Consider the following 18,090-nt stretch of genomic DNA (forward strand, 5'->3'; position numbering starts at 1 on the left):
GGGATATTGGCTGTATGCAATTAGTCTTTCTGTGTACATGTGTGTTTGTGTGTGTGTAAAGTGGATACATGTACACATACCATGACCACACAAATGCTCACAGAAAAATTGTGTTAATTGAATCAGTACAGGAGATGTTTGGGTTTTTTTTTTTCTCAGAAGGTACGACAATGGAAGCAGGTCTTTCTTCTTAAGTACATTCTGTCAGCTGGGATGCCATTGAGTTGAGCTTCATGCAAGAGTATGAATAAAATCATATTGTTTACTGGCCCTGTGTTGGTGCTGTGCTCTTTTTCATGATTGGTATCTGAATGGTGAAGATCCATTTTTGCTAGTGTGGCAGTTGTCATGTTGGGGATGTTAAGTTGGAAGAGAACCCACAATGTATTGTGTATTTGCAAGGCTTTGCAACCATTAATTTTCCAGAGAAAGGGTAAAGGGGGCAGTGCTGAAATGCTTCTTTGCCTTCTCCCTTTTTTTTTTTTTTGTTTAACTAGAGGTGGTTGTGAGAATACATAAAGTAACTTTGTTTGTGCTCAGAGGAGGAACTACCAATTTTGCAAGATAATTTGTCAAGATTCTAATATTAGATATTTCTAGAGTCTTACTGTCTTTGCTTGGACAGCATACAGGTTATTTGGAGTGTAGCAGAAACGATTGGTCAGCAGCAAGAAGCTGTTTGAAGCACAGTCAAAGCTATTAGCAGCACAGAGCAAAGGTGCTGTTGGACAGGCTTGTGTTTGCAGTAGCTGTGTGACCTATTGCTGTGTGGGCAGCCTCTGTGGTGACTTGTCACATAGAAATTTAGGGTTTGTAGATGGCCAAGGGCCAGCATGTAAATCCACTTCAGGCTGATGGCAAATTAATGATAATCTGAAAATTGTAATTGGCCATTCAAGCCTTTTATAAATCATTCTTTGGAACAAAGAATTCACTGGGGGACTGTGTGTGCAGAGTAATCAGGTTCCTTGCCAGCACACCCTGCAGAGCAGTTTGTGTAATATGGGAATACAAATGTTTGAGACTTCCTTGAAATAAACAAAGTTGGAAGATAGCTTCTACCTATTGGAATAGTATTGATATTAATAATATTAGTAATAATATCCTCTATAAAAAGTAAACCATAATTGTATTTTTTGGTGTACTTACATTTTCCTATGCAATTTCTTGTCCAAGTTTCATAAGATTTTTGAAGTTGTTCCTGGAAATAATAATTTATATTCTCTACCCCCAATATTAAGTGTATTACAACAATCATTAGTCTGTAATTGTTGGAACATTCGGAGCAGCCACAGTGATGCTTGATTTTAGCACAGAAGAAAACTGCATGAAGGAGAAATCCTGTTACTAATTAAACAACCTTGGGTGCTTATATTATGACTGCATATTGGTTCTCCAATTTGTGTAATTTGTAAAATACAGTGGGTTTTTTAAATGAAAAAAAAACGAGTTTGGTATCTCTAATGTAGGAAAAGCAGATAATTTCTGTGTCAGTTTTACCAGAAGTATATGTTTTTATAATCAGAGTACTTATTCTTGATGCATTGATTTCAACTGTGGTAGTGCTGATATTTGTGTTTGCAATATGTGACAGGATTTGTTTTTGGTGTTACTTATGACACTTGCAGCTTTTAAAAATTGTTTTAATTTTTAATTGAGGCAGAAGTTTTTAATATGGTTTGTCACATTCAGTGATGAGTGAATTAGAGCTGAGGCTTGAAGAAAAGACATGTTGTACCATTCCTGAGATTGATATCTTGGAACTCTTACAACATTACATTAGTGCCTTGATTTTACAAGAGAGAGATTTACTTGTAAATCAGTACAGGTGGCTTTGTTTAGCATCCCTTACTCCACAGTCTCATTCTTGTTTGGTTAATGCATCAAACACTTTGCCTGGAAGTTAAGGTAAAGCTGTGCTTCAGTTTAATGACATTATCTGTTTCTGGATTGTGCTGATAAGTGTTTAATTGAGTATGTATAGAGTGCTTCAAGCTAGTGTCTAATAAAATACAGTTGCACTGAAAACGTTTCATTTGCTAGCTGTCAAGGCTAGATAGGTCACTAATCCAAGCTTTGTTTCTGCTCCAGTTCTGCTACAACTGGCAAGTGATGCTTTACCAAATGATGCGGCCTTGTCTCTTGCCTATCTACTTGCACTGCCACAGGTATGTTGATAGTGAAAGACTATTCATAGCATTTCACAATTCCATAATAAAATTTCATTTCCTTTGGGTTTTAAAATCTGAGAATTTGAATACACAATTTTAGAGATTTGGCTGGCGCATTTAAAGGAAATTGAGCAAATGCCAGTGGACTGGCTAATGAGCAGGGCACTGGTGAAAAGACACATTTTCTTATTTAAAATAGAAGTTGGATCCAACTGACTGACAATTATAATGTAACTCAGAAATATGGATAATAACCTTGTGGTAAAGAAGCAGCAAAACTGTAGTTATAAAATCATTTTGGTTAGGTGTTTGTGCAAGGGGGAAGAAAAACACCATAATGTAGAATTATCTTTGTGTGTGGAGGTTACTGATTTACTTCTGTGCCAGAAAAACACAGTCAGAACTATTTCTAAATCACAGCAAGTAGCTTTTTAGAAAGTTTGTACGCTTAATGTTGTATGCTTGCTAATTCTTTCATCTAAATTAATGCTCTCTTTCTTCTAGGTGGTAGATGCCAACAAATTCTTTGAAAAGCAATTACATTCTGCATTATCTCTCCAGCTGGCAAGTTATTACTATAGCCTGCAGATCTATGCTTGTTTGGCACCATGTTTCAAGGACAAATGCCACCCTCTCTACAGGGTTAGTACTCTTTCTTTTTAAAACTACATTCATTAATGTGCAGCATAAAAGCTATTCTAAAAAGCCAGTACATGAGTTAAGCCTGTTAAGGAGCTGATCTGACTTATGCTATGAGCAGCCTTTTACGTTACGCATAATTATTCTTCTACAATGCTGTAAACAGACAAGTACTTCACAATTTGTGGAAGAGTTTTTGAAGCACAATATCAAGTGTCATTTTTAGGTAATAGCACTATCAGTCTTCAAAGTAGCTGATAAACACTGAGCAGTAATGAGTATAGTTTATGCTGTCATCTTGCAATACTGTATACAATGCAATAAAGTACTTCCTAGTAAAAGTGAAGAGTCCATTTCAACAACAGCAGTGCTATTCAGAAAGTTTCCATAGCCTTCCCTGAGGTGTGTTGGTTTGTATTTCAGTTTACATGCGGTGTTTTGAAAATTCATCCTCATTCATTGATGATTTTTTCTGTTTCCTTTGACAAGTTTCTCATTTTGAAATGGCACAGCTTTGCTCCTTATCCATTTCCTGTGATTAAAACAGTTACATTGTAAACCCCATACTAAATTGAAGAGGTAACATACAACATTTTAGTAAGGCATGAATTGCCATTCTTCCAAAGATACCTGTGTAAAAACTCTTCTTTGCCACTCCAGGAGAGCCTTTGTGAAGTTACACCAGTTCTTTCCTCCTGTGCAGAAGCTCTCTGAACTGGTCGGTTTTCAGCCTAGCTTTGAATTACAGCTAAAAGAACACTTCTGGTCATGAATTTTCTGAAAAGAAAGACCAGTAATCACCACTGTGGCATAAGAGGAGATTTTTTTTTTCCATGTTCAGAATGACTCCTGATTTGATATTCGCCCAATTCTGCAGTTGGGAAGCCTTTCATGTTCCTGCTGAGATTTGCATTTTACTGTCTTCTATTTAGAAGCTAAAGGAAAATGTAGCCCACAACTCGAAACTGTGGTGCTTGCAAAATGTGTTGGTTGTAAGGAATTCATGTTTGTTAAAAAGCTTTCTTTGAGCTTATAGGTCTGTCTGCTGCAAGACAGCTTTGATGAAAAAAAGATTTTTTTTTTTTTATTAGTTTAGCTTTTTTAAACAGTCTTATTTTATAGGAAGAGCTATGAAGGCTTTGAAAAGTGTAAGTCATAAGAATGAGGACAGAAATGTTAGATTGAACTATTCGTGCTCCCATTGCCATTTAATAAGCAAAGTCCTGTCAGTGGCACCACGCAGTTTATCTCTTACTGATGTGATCTTTGACTTAATCTTTTGTTCCATCTTGGTAAAATACTGATAGTGATGAATAGTGGATTCCAAGTTGCTTGCTAAAAACAATATGTTCTCTGTTTAAGCTGCTCTTAAACAGTAGTTTTTGAAAATATGAGAAGATTCTGAGGGAACAGCACAAGAAGAAAAAGGGAAAAAAAACAGGAAACCAGCATTGGATGTCCAGTAAGAAGAAAATGACAAATTACCTTCATTATTACTAATTCCAAGGGTATCAAGTGAAGGAATGTCCCTGAAGTAGAAAACAAGTAGAAACAGATGCTTTTCACCAATATAAACACACCTTTTTTTTGTCAATTAAAAAAAAAAACAACAAAAACAACCCAAACGAAAAACCTGCACCCGAACTCCAGACTTAAATGCTTGGTTTATACTGCAAAATGATCATTTGTTTAAATTTACACCTTAGATGCTGGTAATAAAGAATGGCTCCACTTGCAAGTTGGTTTCATCAATGCCATACAAGTTGCTATCCATGGGAATAGACTTAGCTGGTGTTTTTTATTTTTATGTTTCCTAACCTGTGGGAGGAAAAAAAAAATTCATCTCAAACTTTTATGAAGATGTTACAGTCAGTTGTAGATGTCATTCCATAGAAGATTGTCTTCCAACTCATGTCACTGGTGTCTTGCGTCACCTTTATCTTCTGGCTGTTTGCCAAAGCAGAAGTGTGTCCCTGCATCCTTTAAGTGCCTAATTCAAAGCTATGCATTATTCTTAGAAGATTGCTGAGTGCATTCTCGTGGGTGAAGGTGTTTTCCCCTGTTCTGAATCTTTACATAGTCAGTGAGGATTTACATCTGGCATTTCAGCCACATGCTTAGAAGGTGAATCCCCAAGACCATAGAGCACATATTTCTGTCTAACAGCACCTAAGTCACAGTAGGTGTGATTTCTCTAGTCCGTTTAATCAAATATCCTGTCTGGAAACTCTAGCTGAATTTATAAGAAACTGCATAGAAGCATAGAAAAGACCCTACTTCTGTGTTTCTCATTTTAAAATGACATTATTTGGAAACAGTAAATGAGTATGGCCTGTCTTCGCAAACGAAGATTTTGGGAAAGGTTTTTTTATCTTTCAAGCCTGCGCAATGGATTTTTTAGGTGAGACACAGCATGCGCTGAACTGAGCCCACCCTTTAATCCTAAGGTTCATCTGCCGGGGCCAAGCGAGCTTGGACAATGGCAGTGAGGTCCTCAGGACATAGGTTTGTTTAGAGTGACCTTCTCATAGATGGATGGCCTTACAGGGCTGACGAGCTCCATCTGCCCGGGGGAGAGTCCCTGACTGGGAATCAAACCCGGGCCGTGGCGGTGAGAGCGCCGGATCCTAACCACTAGACCACCAGGGGTCCCCAGTAAATGAGTAGTTCTGGCTTAATGGGAGAAATGTCACAATGGGATATTGTTCTAAGGATAGTGGGGAGTATGGAGAGAGTTCCATTGGCTAGGACAGACTTTTAAGACTTGATAGTTACTCAGGAAAGATATTTTGAAGGAATCATTGGGTCTGTTGCATGGAGGCTTGATTTTGTTGTTGTTGTTTTAATTGTGACATGAAATACTGACAGCTAATATCTGCACATCAAACCAGAATCATAAATTGGCAGAAATTCTCATTATCTTTTTTTGTACTGTTGATGTCCAAAAGGAAATCAGCTTGATAATTTCAGTTTCTGATGAAGTTATTACTTTGCTTTAAGGACAAACAAAGGGATTTGGGTGTAAAGTATTGCTTTAATTTTGTGCCCAAGACAATTTTGAATTTTAGTAGTTATAATAATATAAACATAAGAGCCATAGTTTAGGGCATCTGAGCTATATTACTTTTTTATCCTGCGGAATATTTTAAAAGAGCCCTCCAGCCAAATAAAGCCACAGATAAAGGTCTGTAAGAATACTGCCAGAAAGAAGAAGAGAACAAAATTTCCAGAAATGGACTGTCTGTGGAATGTATTTGTGTGAGAAGACTCCTTACCCCTTGAGAAGCTGTATTTATTTTTGGTTTAGGTCTGTACTGGCTGGGCAGGGATGGGATTAACTTTCTTCATTGAAGCTGTACTTTGCATTTGTGGCTAGAAGTGTTGATAACACTCTTGTGTTTTGGCTGTTGCTGAACCTTGCTTGCGCAGCATCAAGGCTGTTGCCCCTCTGCCACTCTGCTCACTAATTCTCAGTCTTGATGAAAAGCTGTACAGCTGAGGAAGAAGTTTGCTGGATAATTCATGTTATTAACAGCTTATCTCCTCATTTGTCCTATCCTGGTGATCCGATAATGGACCAGAATAAATTGTTTACTCTAGAAAGGAGTGAAAAAGTTTAATTATCCTGAGGTTAATTAATATGTTCCTGTCCTCATGCTAATAACCTGTTGCTGAGGTCTTTCTGTAGTTTTGGAGAGGATTATTTTACTCATCTGGGGGGCAAGCTTTTCTTGGAGCATCAAACAGCAGTTCTACCAAATACTGCTAAGTTGTAGAGGGCAATGGGAATTTTGCAGTTAGTAGCAGATGTGGAAAGTTGCTGTTAGCAGAAAATTCTTACTTTTTTATTTTATTCCCTTACATGTTCCTTTTCATTCAAGAAAGTGAATTTGATTCTTGTCCTTTTGTGCATTGCAGCTGGCAATATGTTGAAATGGTAAGCTCAGAGAGTCTCCTTAGTGATGCTTTTGTTGCAGCCTGGAGTTGGTGAAGAACCACTATGTGACTGGGTACATTTATACAGTGAACTTGAGCTCTGTGCACTTTACCTGCTTCCCTTTTCTGTTGCTTGCTGCTTTGGAAAGCATCTATCAACCTCTTAGAGAGGCAGAATTAGGTCAAAGGAAGAGTGCTTTAAACTTGGGACTGAATCTCTTGGTCTTACGGGACTTCATTCTGCAGGCTTGACCTGGCTCCCAAGATGGTTCTCTTGGTTGATCTAAGGTTACAAATACAGTTCTGTTACTCCAGAGAAGCAAAGCTCCCAGCTATGGTCTGATGCCTTAAGCCCCTAATCTTTTTTTATTTTTTATTTTTCTAATTTTGTAAGCCCTATAAGTTTTATAGGTAATAGAAGTAGATTTTAGAAATAAACCCCTTTCTCCCTCCTCCCCGTAGTATCCCTTAGTTTATATTCCTCAATCCTTTCACCCCATTCCATACTCCCTATATCACCCTATCCCCATATCTAGTAGAAAATATTTAATCTCTTGTCAAGGCAACCCTGTCTTGTTTGGAGAACGCTTGTATCTTGGCCTAAACGGCAGGACAGAGTCAAAGAACTGGGTCACCCTGCTCTTTGTACCCTGAAGAAGAAGAAGAATGATGAAGAGAGGGTCCCAAAAAGCACCCCAGACCCAATTCCAAGAGGCGGGCCAGGGGGTGGACCAGGCCAAAAGTTAGAGGATGGACACACCTGGGATTGGGCAAATATTACTATAAATGTAACATCTCGGGCACAGCCCGGGGCGCGCGCGTCGTAACATCTATTGCCTTGGCATAATTAAACCCTTTCTTATCTCACCCCAGCTTTCGGCTCCTGAGTTTTTTTTTTCGCAGCACCAGCTGAGCTGGCATCAGTCCCTATGCTACAGCTTTAGGTATTACTCTGAATATAGGATGTTGAAAATAAAGACTTAATTTGAAATAGAAATTAGTAGTGTATAGAAGGCTGTATGCAGGAAGAGGGAGAGAGGCGGATCTGATGGGCTAACAGATGTATTAACCATATTTTATAATGTCTAATGGCTTTAACCTGATTACATGGCACTGTAATGAACTTAGCCTATTAGAAATAGTATATACATTTTTAATCTTAAATTGGATTTGTGTGCATGATGTTTTACTGGAGTTTATTAACACCAGTGTGCAAAACTGAGAAACTGTGTCAGGCAGACTTGTTTCACTCTGTCTGGACATTCAGCTTTTCATCCATGAATGCAACAGGTAGCACTAAGTCTGCTGTAGGTGGTAAAATGATAGTGCTCTTCATTGTTGCCCTATGATGGACTTAAAACTTGACCTTCACTTTTACTGCCATTTTAAGTCCTGATTCAAGCCCTTGTCTACTCTTTGGCCTCTCTTTCTGTTTGGTTAGTGATGCTGAAAACTAACAAGTTTCCTTTGGCAATGTAATTTCTCCCTGTTGCTTCACTGTTTGAATTTTCTGTTGTATGTTCTTCATCAAGTTCAAGTTTCTTTGCTGGTCTTTAGGTTGCTCCACTTCCTTTTCACAATCCTCTTTATGCCTAATACTTCTTATTGTTTTATATACCACGCTGCTTGCTTATACATGTTCAGGTGCTATTACTCATTAATACTTGGAGGGTGAATCTGTTTCGTTTGGTGTATGCTTCTGTTTCCAAGTCCAGTGCATACCTGATAGTTCCAAAAGCAAAAGTGGGAGAGATTAGTGTATAACTCCTTGAATCTATGCTGCACTATTCTCTCTCCCATTGATCTTCCTTCATGTGTGTGGAGTCTGTGACAGAGAGGAGAATCAGAGAAAAGGAAGGCAGTGGCAGAAGGCACCATGAATGAAACATTAACTGGCAGACAAAGAACTGATCTTGGGAGAAGTTTTCTTTAACTTTGGGCAAGTTTGGAGCTGGCTTCCCGCCAAATCTCCAACACTCGAGAACAGAGCCTTGCTTCCCAGAGAGGGGAGAAAAAAACCAAACAGCCAAAGCTATAGCAAAAACGTATATTACATATAAAACAGATATATACAGTGAAAATATTATATATATCTATAACCCCAGAAACCCTAAATAGCTTCCCAAAGGGAAGAGGGGAAGGGAGAAGGGAAAAAGGACAAAATAGGACGAAAGGTACAAAAACAAAACTGATCTACGCGATCTAAAAACCCGGTAACCAGCAAACTAAAGAACTGGCAAAATCTCACCACTTCCCTTGAGAGAAGCAGCACGGCTGGACGCGGCCCAGCACTCTCACCTCACACGTGGCAGACAACAGCAGTCACTGTAGGCCTCAGCTCCGGATAAGCCAGATCAAGACAGGGACCCACCGTTCTCGAACCTCACCGGAAAGGAAGAGAGCGAGGTCTCTTATCTATGCCCTATTTATACCCCAGGTTACATAAAGGAATAGCATGGAATACTTCCTTTGTCACTTTCCTAGTTCCTTCCTGGTTACAAACTGGTCTCCAGGAAGACCTAGACTGAAACCATCACAAACTTTAAAAAAAAAAAAAAAAAAAAAGAGAAAGAAAGAAAGGTAGGCCAAACACTGTAATCTTGATACATAGCATGACATCATGACATTTGAATAATTCAAACAGCCTAGTATCATTAGAAAACCATAAATATTTATTGATGATTTATTGGTCATCTCTTCTTCAGGTCATCAGTAAGGGATTCTGAATAAAAATCTACCCCTCGAGGACTTGCTGCTGGCTCTCTCCTATCTGAAACATGGTCTCTAAGCTGTTACTTCTCCTTTCACTGGATTTCAGTTAATGAAAGGACTGTTCTTCCAATCTATTGGCAACCTAAGTTTCCAGACTGGACTTTGGTAGGGAAACTTGTGAAAGTATTTGAAAAGATCTGTGTATACTTTGTCACAGGATTCCTTTTGTCCGTGTGCTCTTTGATACTCTCATAGCCCTCCAGCAAGTGAACAAAGTGGATTTCCCTTTACAGAGGCCATGCTGACTCTTTCCCACCGATCTCTTAATGATCAGTGGTCTTACAATTTGTTATATAGTCTACCATCTTGCCAGGGATGGACATTTGACTTGCTGATCTATCATCCCTATGAGGATTCCTTTTACATCCCATCTTTTCAGATGGGACTTGCACTCTGGCACACTATTTTTTTATAATGTTTGTTGATGTACCTTCACCTGCCATTTAACAGAATTTCACATTTGCTTTCCTTGAGAACTGAAGGATGAATGCCATCTGGTTGTGGTGGTGTGCAAGTGTATAGCTGACAGTTTCCAGATTCTTCTAACTCATCTGGATCATATTGAGCTCTCTACCCCCCACACTTTCAGTGGTGAGGGCTGGCACAAAGATCTCATCATTTACACTGTTATGGACTTACCCATCAGTGCTCCTTCCACACCTTTTCACCAAGTGATCCTACCACTTCTCTAGTTGACTTTCTGATTTTGAGTGACTTTTCAGAACTTTTTGCTATCAGCTTTACCGTTCTTTATAAGTCACTTTCCAGACACTTTTTAGCACTCTTAGTTTCCTCTGTAGTGTGTCACATTTTGTGAGTTTTACTCATTGATTTGCTTATTGCTCAGTGATATCCCAACACGTAATCACACATCTTTTAAATGAGTGAATGACTAAGCTATTAAAAATGGAGAACTGACTAAACACTGCTATGTCCAAAAGCTTAAGGCTCAAATAAGCTCTCCTGAAGTAGCAGTAGTGATGGTTGGTTTTTAATATCTTCTAGTATGATTCCTAAAGTACTAATCCATCAATTAGGAACATTACAGCCAGATTGCCTCAACTAGATTCCTTTGGTTGAGGTGTGTTTGCTGTAGGTAAGGTAGTGTTTCACAGATCATCTTCCTTTGTTAAACACAAAAGATGACAAAATACTGCCATTCTTAGTTAGGACCAAATAATATTTAGGTGACTCAGAAAAGATCTATTGTTAAATAGTTGTTTGCTACTACCTCCCAGCCCGTTTCATTTCTTCAAGATAAAGTGTGCTTATGAAAAGTGATCTTAAAGTGTTGCTTATTTCTGTTTCTCAAGGGTTATATGAGCCGTTCTGGTAAATCTTACTTCTGGAAACAGAGTATGTGTTGTTCTTTAGTCAGCTGTTTAGAAATATTCTTTTAGAAAAGAGGATCTTCAAACCAGCCTTGCATATCAGCAGAGGGTTGAGGTCTAGCTTGCCTGTGTTCCCTCTGGAGGTACATTTGTGGCTTTTCTTGCAAGGAGGTTCTTGGCATAAGTACTAATCCTTTCCTTCTTGCAAAGCGTTTTATTCTTCTCTGGGAAACAGTACAAAGGTGACCAGCAGCTTTTTGAAGCAGTCTTACCCTAGTCAAGTGGCTTTATCTTCTCTTTTACATTTGTTTTTCAAGCTTCTATAACTGCCTTCTCTAGTCAGTGAGCATCATGAACTTTGCAAGCAGTCTGACTGAAATTTGCTAGTCATCTTAGAGCAAAAAAAAAAAAACATTTTAACAAAATTTTATTCATCTGAGTTGGCAATATAGGTAACTTTTCAGACAGTGCTGAATTTCCATTGAGTGAGAGAGTAGGCTTCTCCATCTCTGTTTTTTAGTGATTTGGCTGGTTTGGTAGTGGGGATTTTTGGTTTGTTGGGTTGTTTTTGTTTGTTTGTTTTTTCATCTTGGAAGATTGAGGCTAAATGCTAGACTGACCTCTATATTTAGCTGACAAAGCTGTTCATGAAAATGTACATCACAATAAGGGAAGGTGGTCACGGAGAAGTCTGTGCTTCTAATCAGAAGTGCTAGCAGTCCCTGGATTAGGATGAAAAAATATCTGACTTCTTGTATTTTAACAGCTGTCAGGAAAGAGGAAATTAGGTGTTTTGTAGCTTGTGGAGTATATAGTTTTCAAACTGTAAATTAGTAAGACACAGAAAGTATTTGCACATATCCAGTCAAGTAACTGTACGAATTAAAAGTATACAATATTTTAAATTAAAACCGTATCATATTGCAGTCAAGTTTTACAAGTAGGACTGTGTACTTATCCCAAAGTCTGTATATGACTACAGCTACTGCCATATAGGTCAAGATTAAAGACATTCTAAAAGAATAGACAATAACATAATTTATTCAAAAAGAACACTTTTTTTTTTTTGGAAGAGAAAAGGGAGATAGACAAAAGGTTAGGATAATTATCTAAAGGGTAACATTATTTACTGAGAAAAATACTGACTGCAAATGGGAAATGAGTCATATAATATGAATTTAGTAGGCACTTCACTCAAAACCATGTAGTAATTGTCTATATTCGGAGGTGTTCTTTTGGTTCACACTTCAACCTTTTATATTTCATGTGTTATTTCCACTAAAACAGCTGTCAGGTGAAATGATGAGATGAGATTTTTCTATGTAAACCTGACTTATCAATGTCTTACTCAATAAGAGAGAGTCAGTAAGAGAACAGAAGGTAGAAAATAAATTATGAAAGCATCTTCTCTTGGGACAAATTATTCCTCACTCTTGTTGCAATAGCTGTTGGAAATCAAAGCAAAAAAGTCTTCCTCTGAGGAGAAATTCAACATGAGCCGACAACGTGAGCTCACAGCCCATAAAGCCAACTGTATCCTGGGCTGCATCCAAAGCAGCGTGACCAGCAGGTCAAGGGAGGGGATTCTGCCCCTCTGCTCTGGTGAGACCCCACCTGTAGTACTGCAACCAGGTCTGGGGTCTATAACCTAAACAAAGACATAGACCTGTTGGAGTGAGTCCAGAGGAGGCTACAGAGATGATCACCTCTCTTACAAGAAAAGGCTGAGAGAATTGAGTTTGTTTAGCCTGGAGAAGAGAAGGCTCTGGGGAGACCTTATAGCACCTTGCAGTACGTAAAGGGGCTACAAGAGAGCTGGAGAGAGACTTTTTGCAAGGACATGTGGGGACAAGACAAAGGAGAATGGCTTTAAACGGAAAGAATGTAGATTTAGATTAAATATTAGGAAGAAATTCACTGTGAAGTGCTGAGACACTGGCACAGGTTGCCTGGAAAAGCTGTGGCTGCCCCATCCCTGGAAGTGTTCAAGGCCAGGGTGGGAGGGACTTTGAGCAGCCTGGTCATTTGGAAGGTGTCCCTGCCCATGGCAGGGGTGTTGGAACTAGATGGTCTTTAAGGTCCCTTCCAACCCAGCCCATTCAATGATTTTATGAAAACAGAGCACTAGAACAATTTGTTCAACTCTTCAAACACAACTCATTTAACATAACTGTAGAAACAACTGCCTGGATAACTTTTCCAATTACTTTTATGTTATATTACTGAACAGCAGCCTTTTGCCTTATTTTTTGATTCCTGCAGCAGTGCAGTGATCCAGGAGTGTTTGTTTTATACAAGTCACTCATCTGGAATGAAATCTTAAAATATTGTTTCAGTTTTTGGAAAAAATGAGAAATATGGATGAAATTTGTGGTGAAGATGGGAAGAGAAGCTAGGGAATTGAAGTCCACAGCTGCATTCCTGGATCTATATAATCCAGATATACATTTTTTAGTACAGTAGGAAACTGCTTGTTTACATCACTCATGTGATCACGTACTGTGGCGAGAAGCATTTTTTAAGAGTACGGACAGGCTTAAAAAGCATTATACTTAAATATAGCTGAGACTTTAGAGTATGTTACAAAAACTTCTGATAGATGATTAAAAATCTGAAACAGAATATTGTTTTAATATCTGAATGTGTATGACCTATAGGTTTAATAATAGAGAATTTATTGCTTAGCTCCTCTCTACTTCATATTTTAAATAAGTTTGTACAATTTTATTCTGATTTATCTTTTAGGTTATAAAAGGTATTCTAGTAGGTATTCTTATATGTTGACCTGGTGTGGTTTCACTGGTGGGTGATGAGCTGCTGCTTCCTGTATCCACTTAAAAAATGGTTGTAAAAGCTGATCCTGAACAAACCTGTGTTGTCACCCAACAATATATGTAGCTGCAGCAGTGGAAGAACAAAGAGTGTTGAGGTATCCTTGCACTTGAGTGATGTGACAGTACAGCTTTTATTTCTGAGATGTCCTGGTCTTCCATCTTGGCCGTACACTTGCTCTTTTTCTTTGAGCAGATCAGACATGAGACAGCTGAGATCTGAAAGGTTGGCCACCCCACATTCATATGGTGCAGCATCCAAGTTAATGTACTCTTGACTCACAGCATGGCAACAGTCTCAGTTAAAGACAAGTGTCATTAATTTAATTAATGAAAAACTGTCCTGTGGAGAGATGGTGTTTACTTCTCAAGTAAACAGGCACATTCAGGATTTTACTTCTTGACTGAACTGTTTCTTTCCTGTAATTTTTTCCCTCCAGTATGTGAGGAAAAGTATCACCTATATGTGCTTCACTTCATTCTTCTTTTCCTGCCTTCCCCTCCATCAAATTTGTAGCACATTGAATCTCTTGCTACATGGATTGTGGTAGCTGCTGCAAGGATTAGGGAGAGCTCTTCTCTTTTTCCTGAAATAGAAATGCTTTCTAGAGGTGTAGTTTGGTTCCCTTAGCAGCACTGGCGATGGGCAACAACTAGAGGCAGGGCCATGGGCATAATACAAGTGTGTCTGCAGCAGGAATGTTACAACCCTGCTCCCTGTTCTCCCTTGGGCATGTGCTGTCATCTAGTTTTGCTTGGTGTATGAGGGTTTTGCTTGGTGTATGTCTCCCTCTCTGGCACAATCTTCTTTCTAGGATCACTTAAAATAGTGTAGAACAAGTGTGGTGTTACAAGGATCTAGACCCAAGGGAACATGTCCTCTGCTCTCCCCTTCATATTTCTGAGGCTCACCACAGTTGTGGCTTTTGACCATTGCCAAAAAATCACAGTTCAAAGGTGATGGAAATGTTTTGCAACTTCAGTCCAGAAAGGTCCACAATGTCAGTAATGTATTTGGGAGGATTATGAGCGAATTAGCCTCTGATGATCTAAGCAGTTTTTCTCATCAGTTTTTCTGATCATTTGCAGTCTCTAGATCATTTACATTAAAAACAAAATCAAAAGAATAATATTTCTTTTTAGAACAATTGGAAAGGTTCTCGGTTTTAAAAGGAGAAAACAAGCTAAATAGCCTTACAGTGATCTAGTATCTCAATGATGTCTTTTTAATACTTATCTCTCTTATCATAGTTGTAAAATTATTGTCACTTCCTGAGCAGGAGAGTAACCGGAGAAAAGCTCATACTTTTTTTATTTGTTTGTTTGTTCCTGGTATGTATGGCTGAATTAAGTCTTCTAGAGAGATTTGAAAGAAAAAAAATCAGCAACTTACCAGGAAAAAAAATCCTGGCAAGATTAATTTAGGCATGAGGGTGAAGAAATTCCAAGATCAAACCCTCCTATCTCTTTTTAAAACCAGTATTTTTTTTATAATGTCACAGTGACAGATTCTGATGAGCTTCACAGGTGTCACTCCCAGGGGGTGATCAAAAAGAAATAACTGCTTTAAAACCTCTACTCAGGTCGACCTTGTTCCCCAGCTGAGGCTTACTGCTAATGGCTGGTGGTGCAGTAGGGATAGTAATTGGTACTGATTTATGATGAATAAATCATTTCTAATAGCATGAAATTAAATTAACTTTATGCTTATCTTTATGTTTTTTCTATTCTATCCAACTTTTATTTTTTCCTTAATTCTCAAGCAAGGCCTCTGTCAGCACAAATACAGTGTTAGCCCAATAAGTGAATAAAATGCATTGGCAGGTAGTTCATGAGGGATTTCCCCTGGCAGTGCTAGGGAGGCCTCCAAGTTAAGGGTCTTGTGGCTCTCTGGAAACTTACCCTGTTTCCTGCTGTGTGTTTGTATGTAAAGTACCCTTCCTGAATGATTACAGGGAGTTCAAATGTCTTTCTAGAGGTACTGGAAATATTTATCTGACAAAGCTGAGAGTTAGACACATAGACACAATTTCTAACTATGTGAAAGACTCTGAAAAACCAACAGAGAGAATAGTGCTGGTTGGAGTTTATTTGTGTGGGTTTTGACAGGTAACATTAGAAAGGGAACAAGTTGAATATGGCTTCTTATTGGTCTTACCTGTCAAAATTAATTTGTATTTACACAATTTGCTTTAGAGTTTTTTGTGTTTTTTCCCAAGTGCCTGCTACAATTTGAAGAAAGTCCAAGAATTTGTAAACCCTGTGAATGCTGCAGTAAGAGTCAGACTTTACTGATTTTGCTGATTTTCTTCATCACCAGCTGCTATTGGTAGCTAATTGTTATGGTCTTCTCAATTAAAAACTGCTAAGATTTTTTTGAAAGCTGGCAATACAGCTATAATGATCTTTTTGTGTTGTGTTTGTTAGAACAAGCATCATGTCTAATTGAAGTAGGAATCTAATGGATGTAGAAATAGTTGTGCTTATCTTTTAAAAACATGTATTATTAAAATGTGATGATGTTAAGGAATGAATACATAAAATTATAAAATACAAGTTTTGTGCAGCTCAATACCAAACACTTTAGTTTTCTGGTTTTCCTTTTTTTCATTGAACTTGTGTTGAGTGCCTAATAAATACTGCACAAGCAGCACTGTTATTTAAGAAAACATTTTAGCTGTATAGAGGGAAGACAAATCTGAGAATGAAAACCTGTGTCATTCCAATAAATGAGTTTTGTAAGCAACTGCCGTTTGGGAAGGTTTGTTTTTTTTATGGATTAAAAAACCCTAGTAAGTCTCAAATTAGATACCAGATAGCAAGAATATTCTTGCATGAAGCAGATTGTTGGATTTCTCTAAGCTAATCTGGATTCACATGCTATGATAGTTTGGAGCATAGGTTTTGTAAAAGGCAAAAGAGGACAACATGTGATTAAAAGATTTTTTTGGTGATGAAGAGTTCAAGACAATCCTTGGCAACTGCTTGCAGTAAAAAAACCCCACTTGTGTTTTCTTAATCTAAATGTATAACTTTATCCTCTGGACTGAAGAGTTTGCACTTTTTTTTGGCTTACATATGTATGGATATACATACATGGGTGTTCATACAGCGCATGATTCTGTTATTCTAAATCTGTTGTTAGTAAGACATTATTTCCAAATACAGTGTTCCTTTGAGCAAACAGGCAGCATTGAAGAGTGCACACAGATGCTTTTAGGTAAGTATAACAAATGGGGACTTAATGGAGAGAGAGGAAACCTAGCAAAAGAGAGTGCCAGGGGAGGTTTAGGTTAGACATTAGAAAGAAATTCTTTACAGAGAGAGTGATCAGACAATGGAATGGGCTGCCCAGGGAGGTGGTGGAGTCACCATCCCTGGAGGTATTTAAGAAGAGACTGGATGTGGCCTTAGTGCCATGGTCTAGTTGACAGGGTGTTTTTGGGTCAAGGGTTGGATTTGATGATCTCACAGGTTTTTTCCAACCTGGTTGATTCTGTGGTTCTGTGAAATTCACTCACACAGATTGTCAGAGGGACTTGTCTTTCTCAGTGGACTAGAAGTTTTATGCGATTATGTTAAACGTTTCCTTGTCTTGTCTCTTTCCCTGTCTCCATGCTCTGTTTTCTAGTGTATCACGTAGAATGAGATACCAGGGTACATAACAAGCAGTGGATGGGTTTCCACCTGATATAATTGTGTTCTAGAGGCACTGCTCTGCTTGCCTGTCTCTTTTCAGATTTTATGATTCTGTTGCCAATCTTTTAAGCAGCCTTGAAAGAGCTACCAATGTTGTTTATAAAATAAATGAGTTTGCAATGTTTGGAGGGCTTCAGAAGGGTATCATGTGGAGAGGAGAAAGGATGCCCTATAGCATTTAATGTGACTTGGTGAGCAACCTGTCAACTAAGACTTGAAAAGAAAAAAAAAATCAATTTAGAATGACCAGCAAGTCATGGAAAAATTCAAGCATGCCTCAAGGTTTAAACTTTTGTTGCCATGTTTTACCCTGCTATACACTCTCATTAATGTTCATAAGTTTAGCTTCTAATTTAGCAGAATCATTCTGTAATAAAAAACTCAAAATAAATTGATATACTCAACATTTTTGAGATCACAGCAGTTGGATCAGTTGTTTCTTTCAGAAAATATTTTAACTGTATTGGCATCCCCAGGTATTTTTTGGTGGCTCTTTTGTAGGCACTCCTTCCTCAGTGAGTGCAACAGGTGTCACAGTACTTCCTTCTGGCATTGAGCTTCTGATGGCTTCCTTTTTTGTGGAGTAGAGAAATCAAGATATTGAGTGAGATGAGTGCTTTCATATTACAGACAGCTCTGTTCAAGTGGAGGTTACTAGACATAGCCACTGTACAGATTTTGAGATAATTTGGAATGTACACACATTCCTTA

General features: G+C 38.3%; 1 protein-coding gene across 1 annotated transcript in view; it reads left to right on the forward strand.

The window, feature by feature from the left end:
- NBAS (neuroblastoma amplified sequence) overlaps positions 1–18,090 on the forward strand; it is a 168,086-nt gene that overhangs the window by 79,138 nt on the left and 70,858 nt on the right. Inside the window, exons 39-40 of the mRNA XM_027690224.1 lie at positions 2,092–2,168; positions 2,676–2,813. Of these exons, the coding sequence (XP_027546025.1) occupies positions 2,092–2,168; positions 2,676–2,813 (215 nt within the window). The remainder of the gene's footprint in view (positions 1–2,091; positions 2,169–2,675; positions 2,814–18,090) is intronic.

The sequence above is a fragment of the Neopelma chrysocephalum genome, unplaced genomic scaffold (assembly GCF_003984885.1).
Source record: "Neopelma chrysocephalum unplaced genomic scaffold, ASM398488v2 Primary Assembly neopelma1_80b, whole genome shotgun sequence".
Taxonomy (NCBI): Eukaryota; Metazoa; Chordata; class Aves; order Passeriformes; family Pipridae; genus Neopelma; species Neopelma chrysocephalum.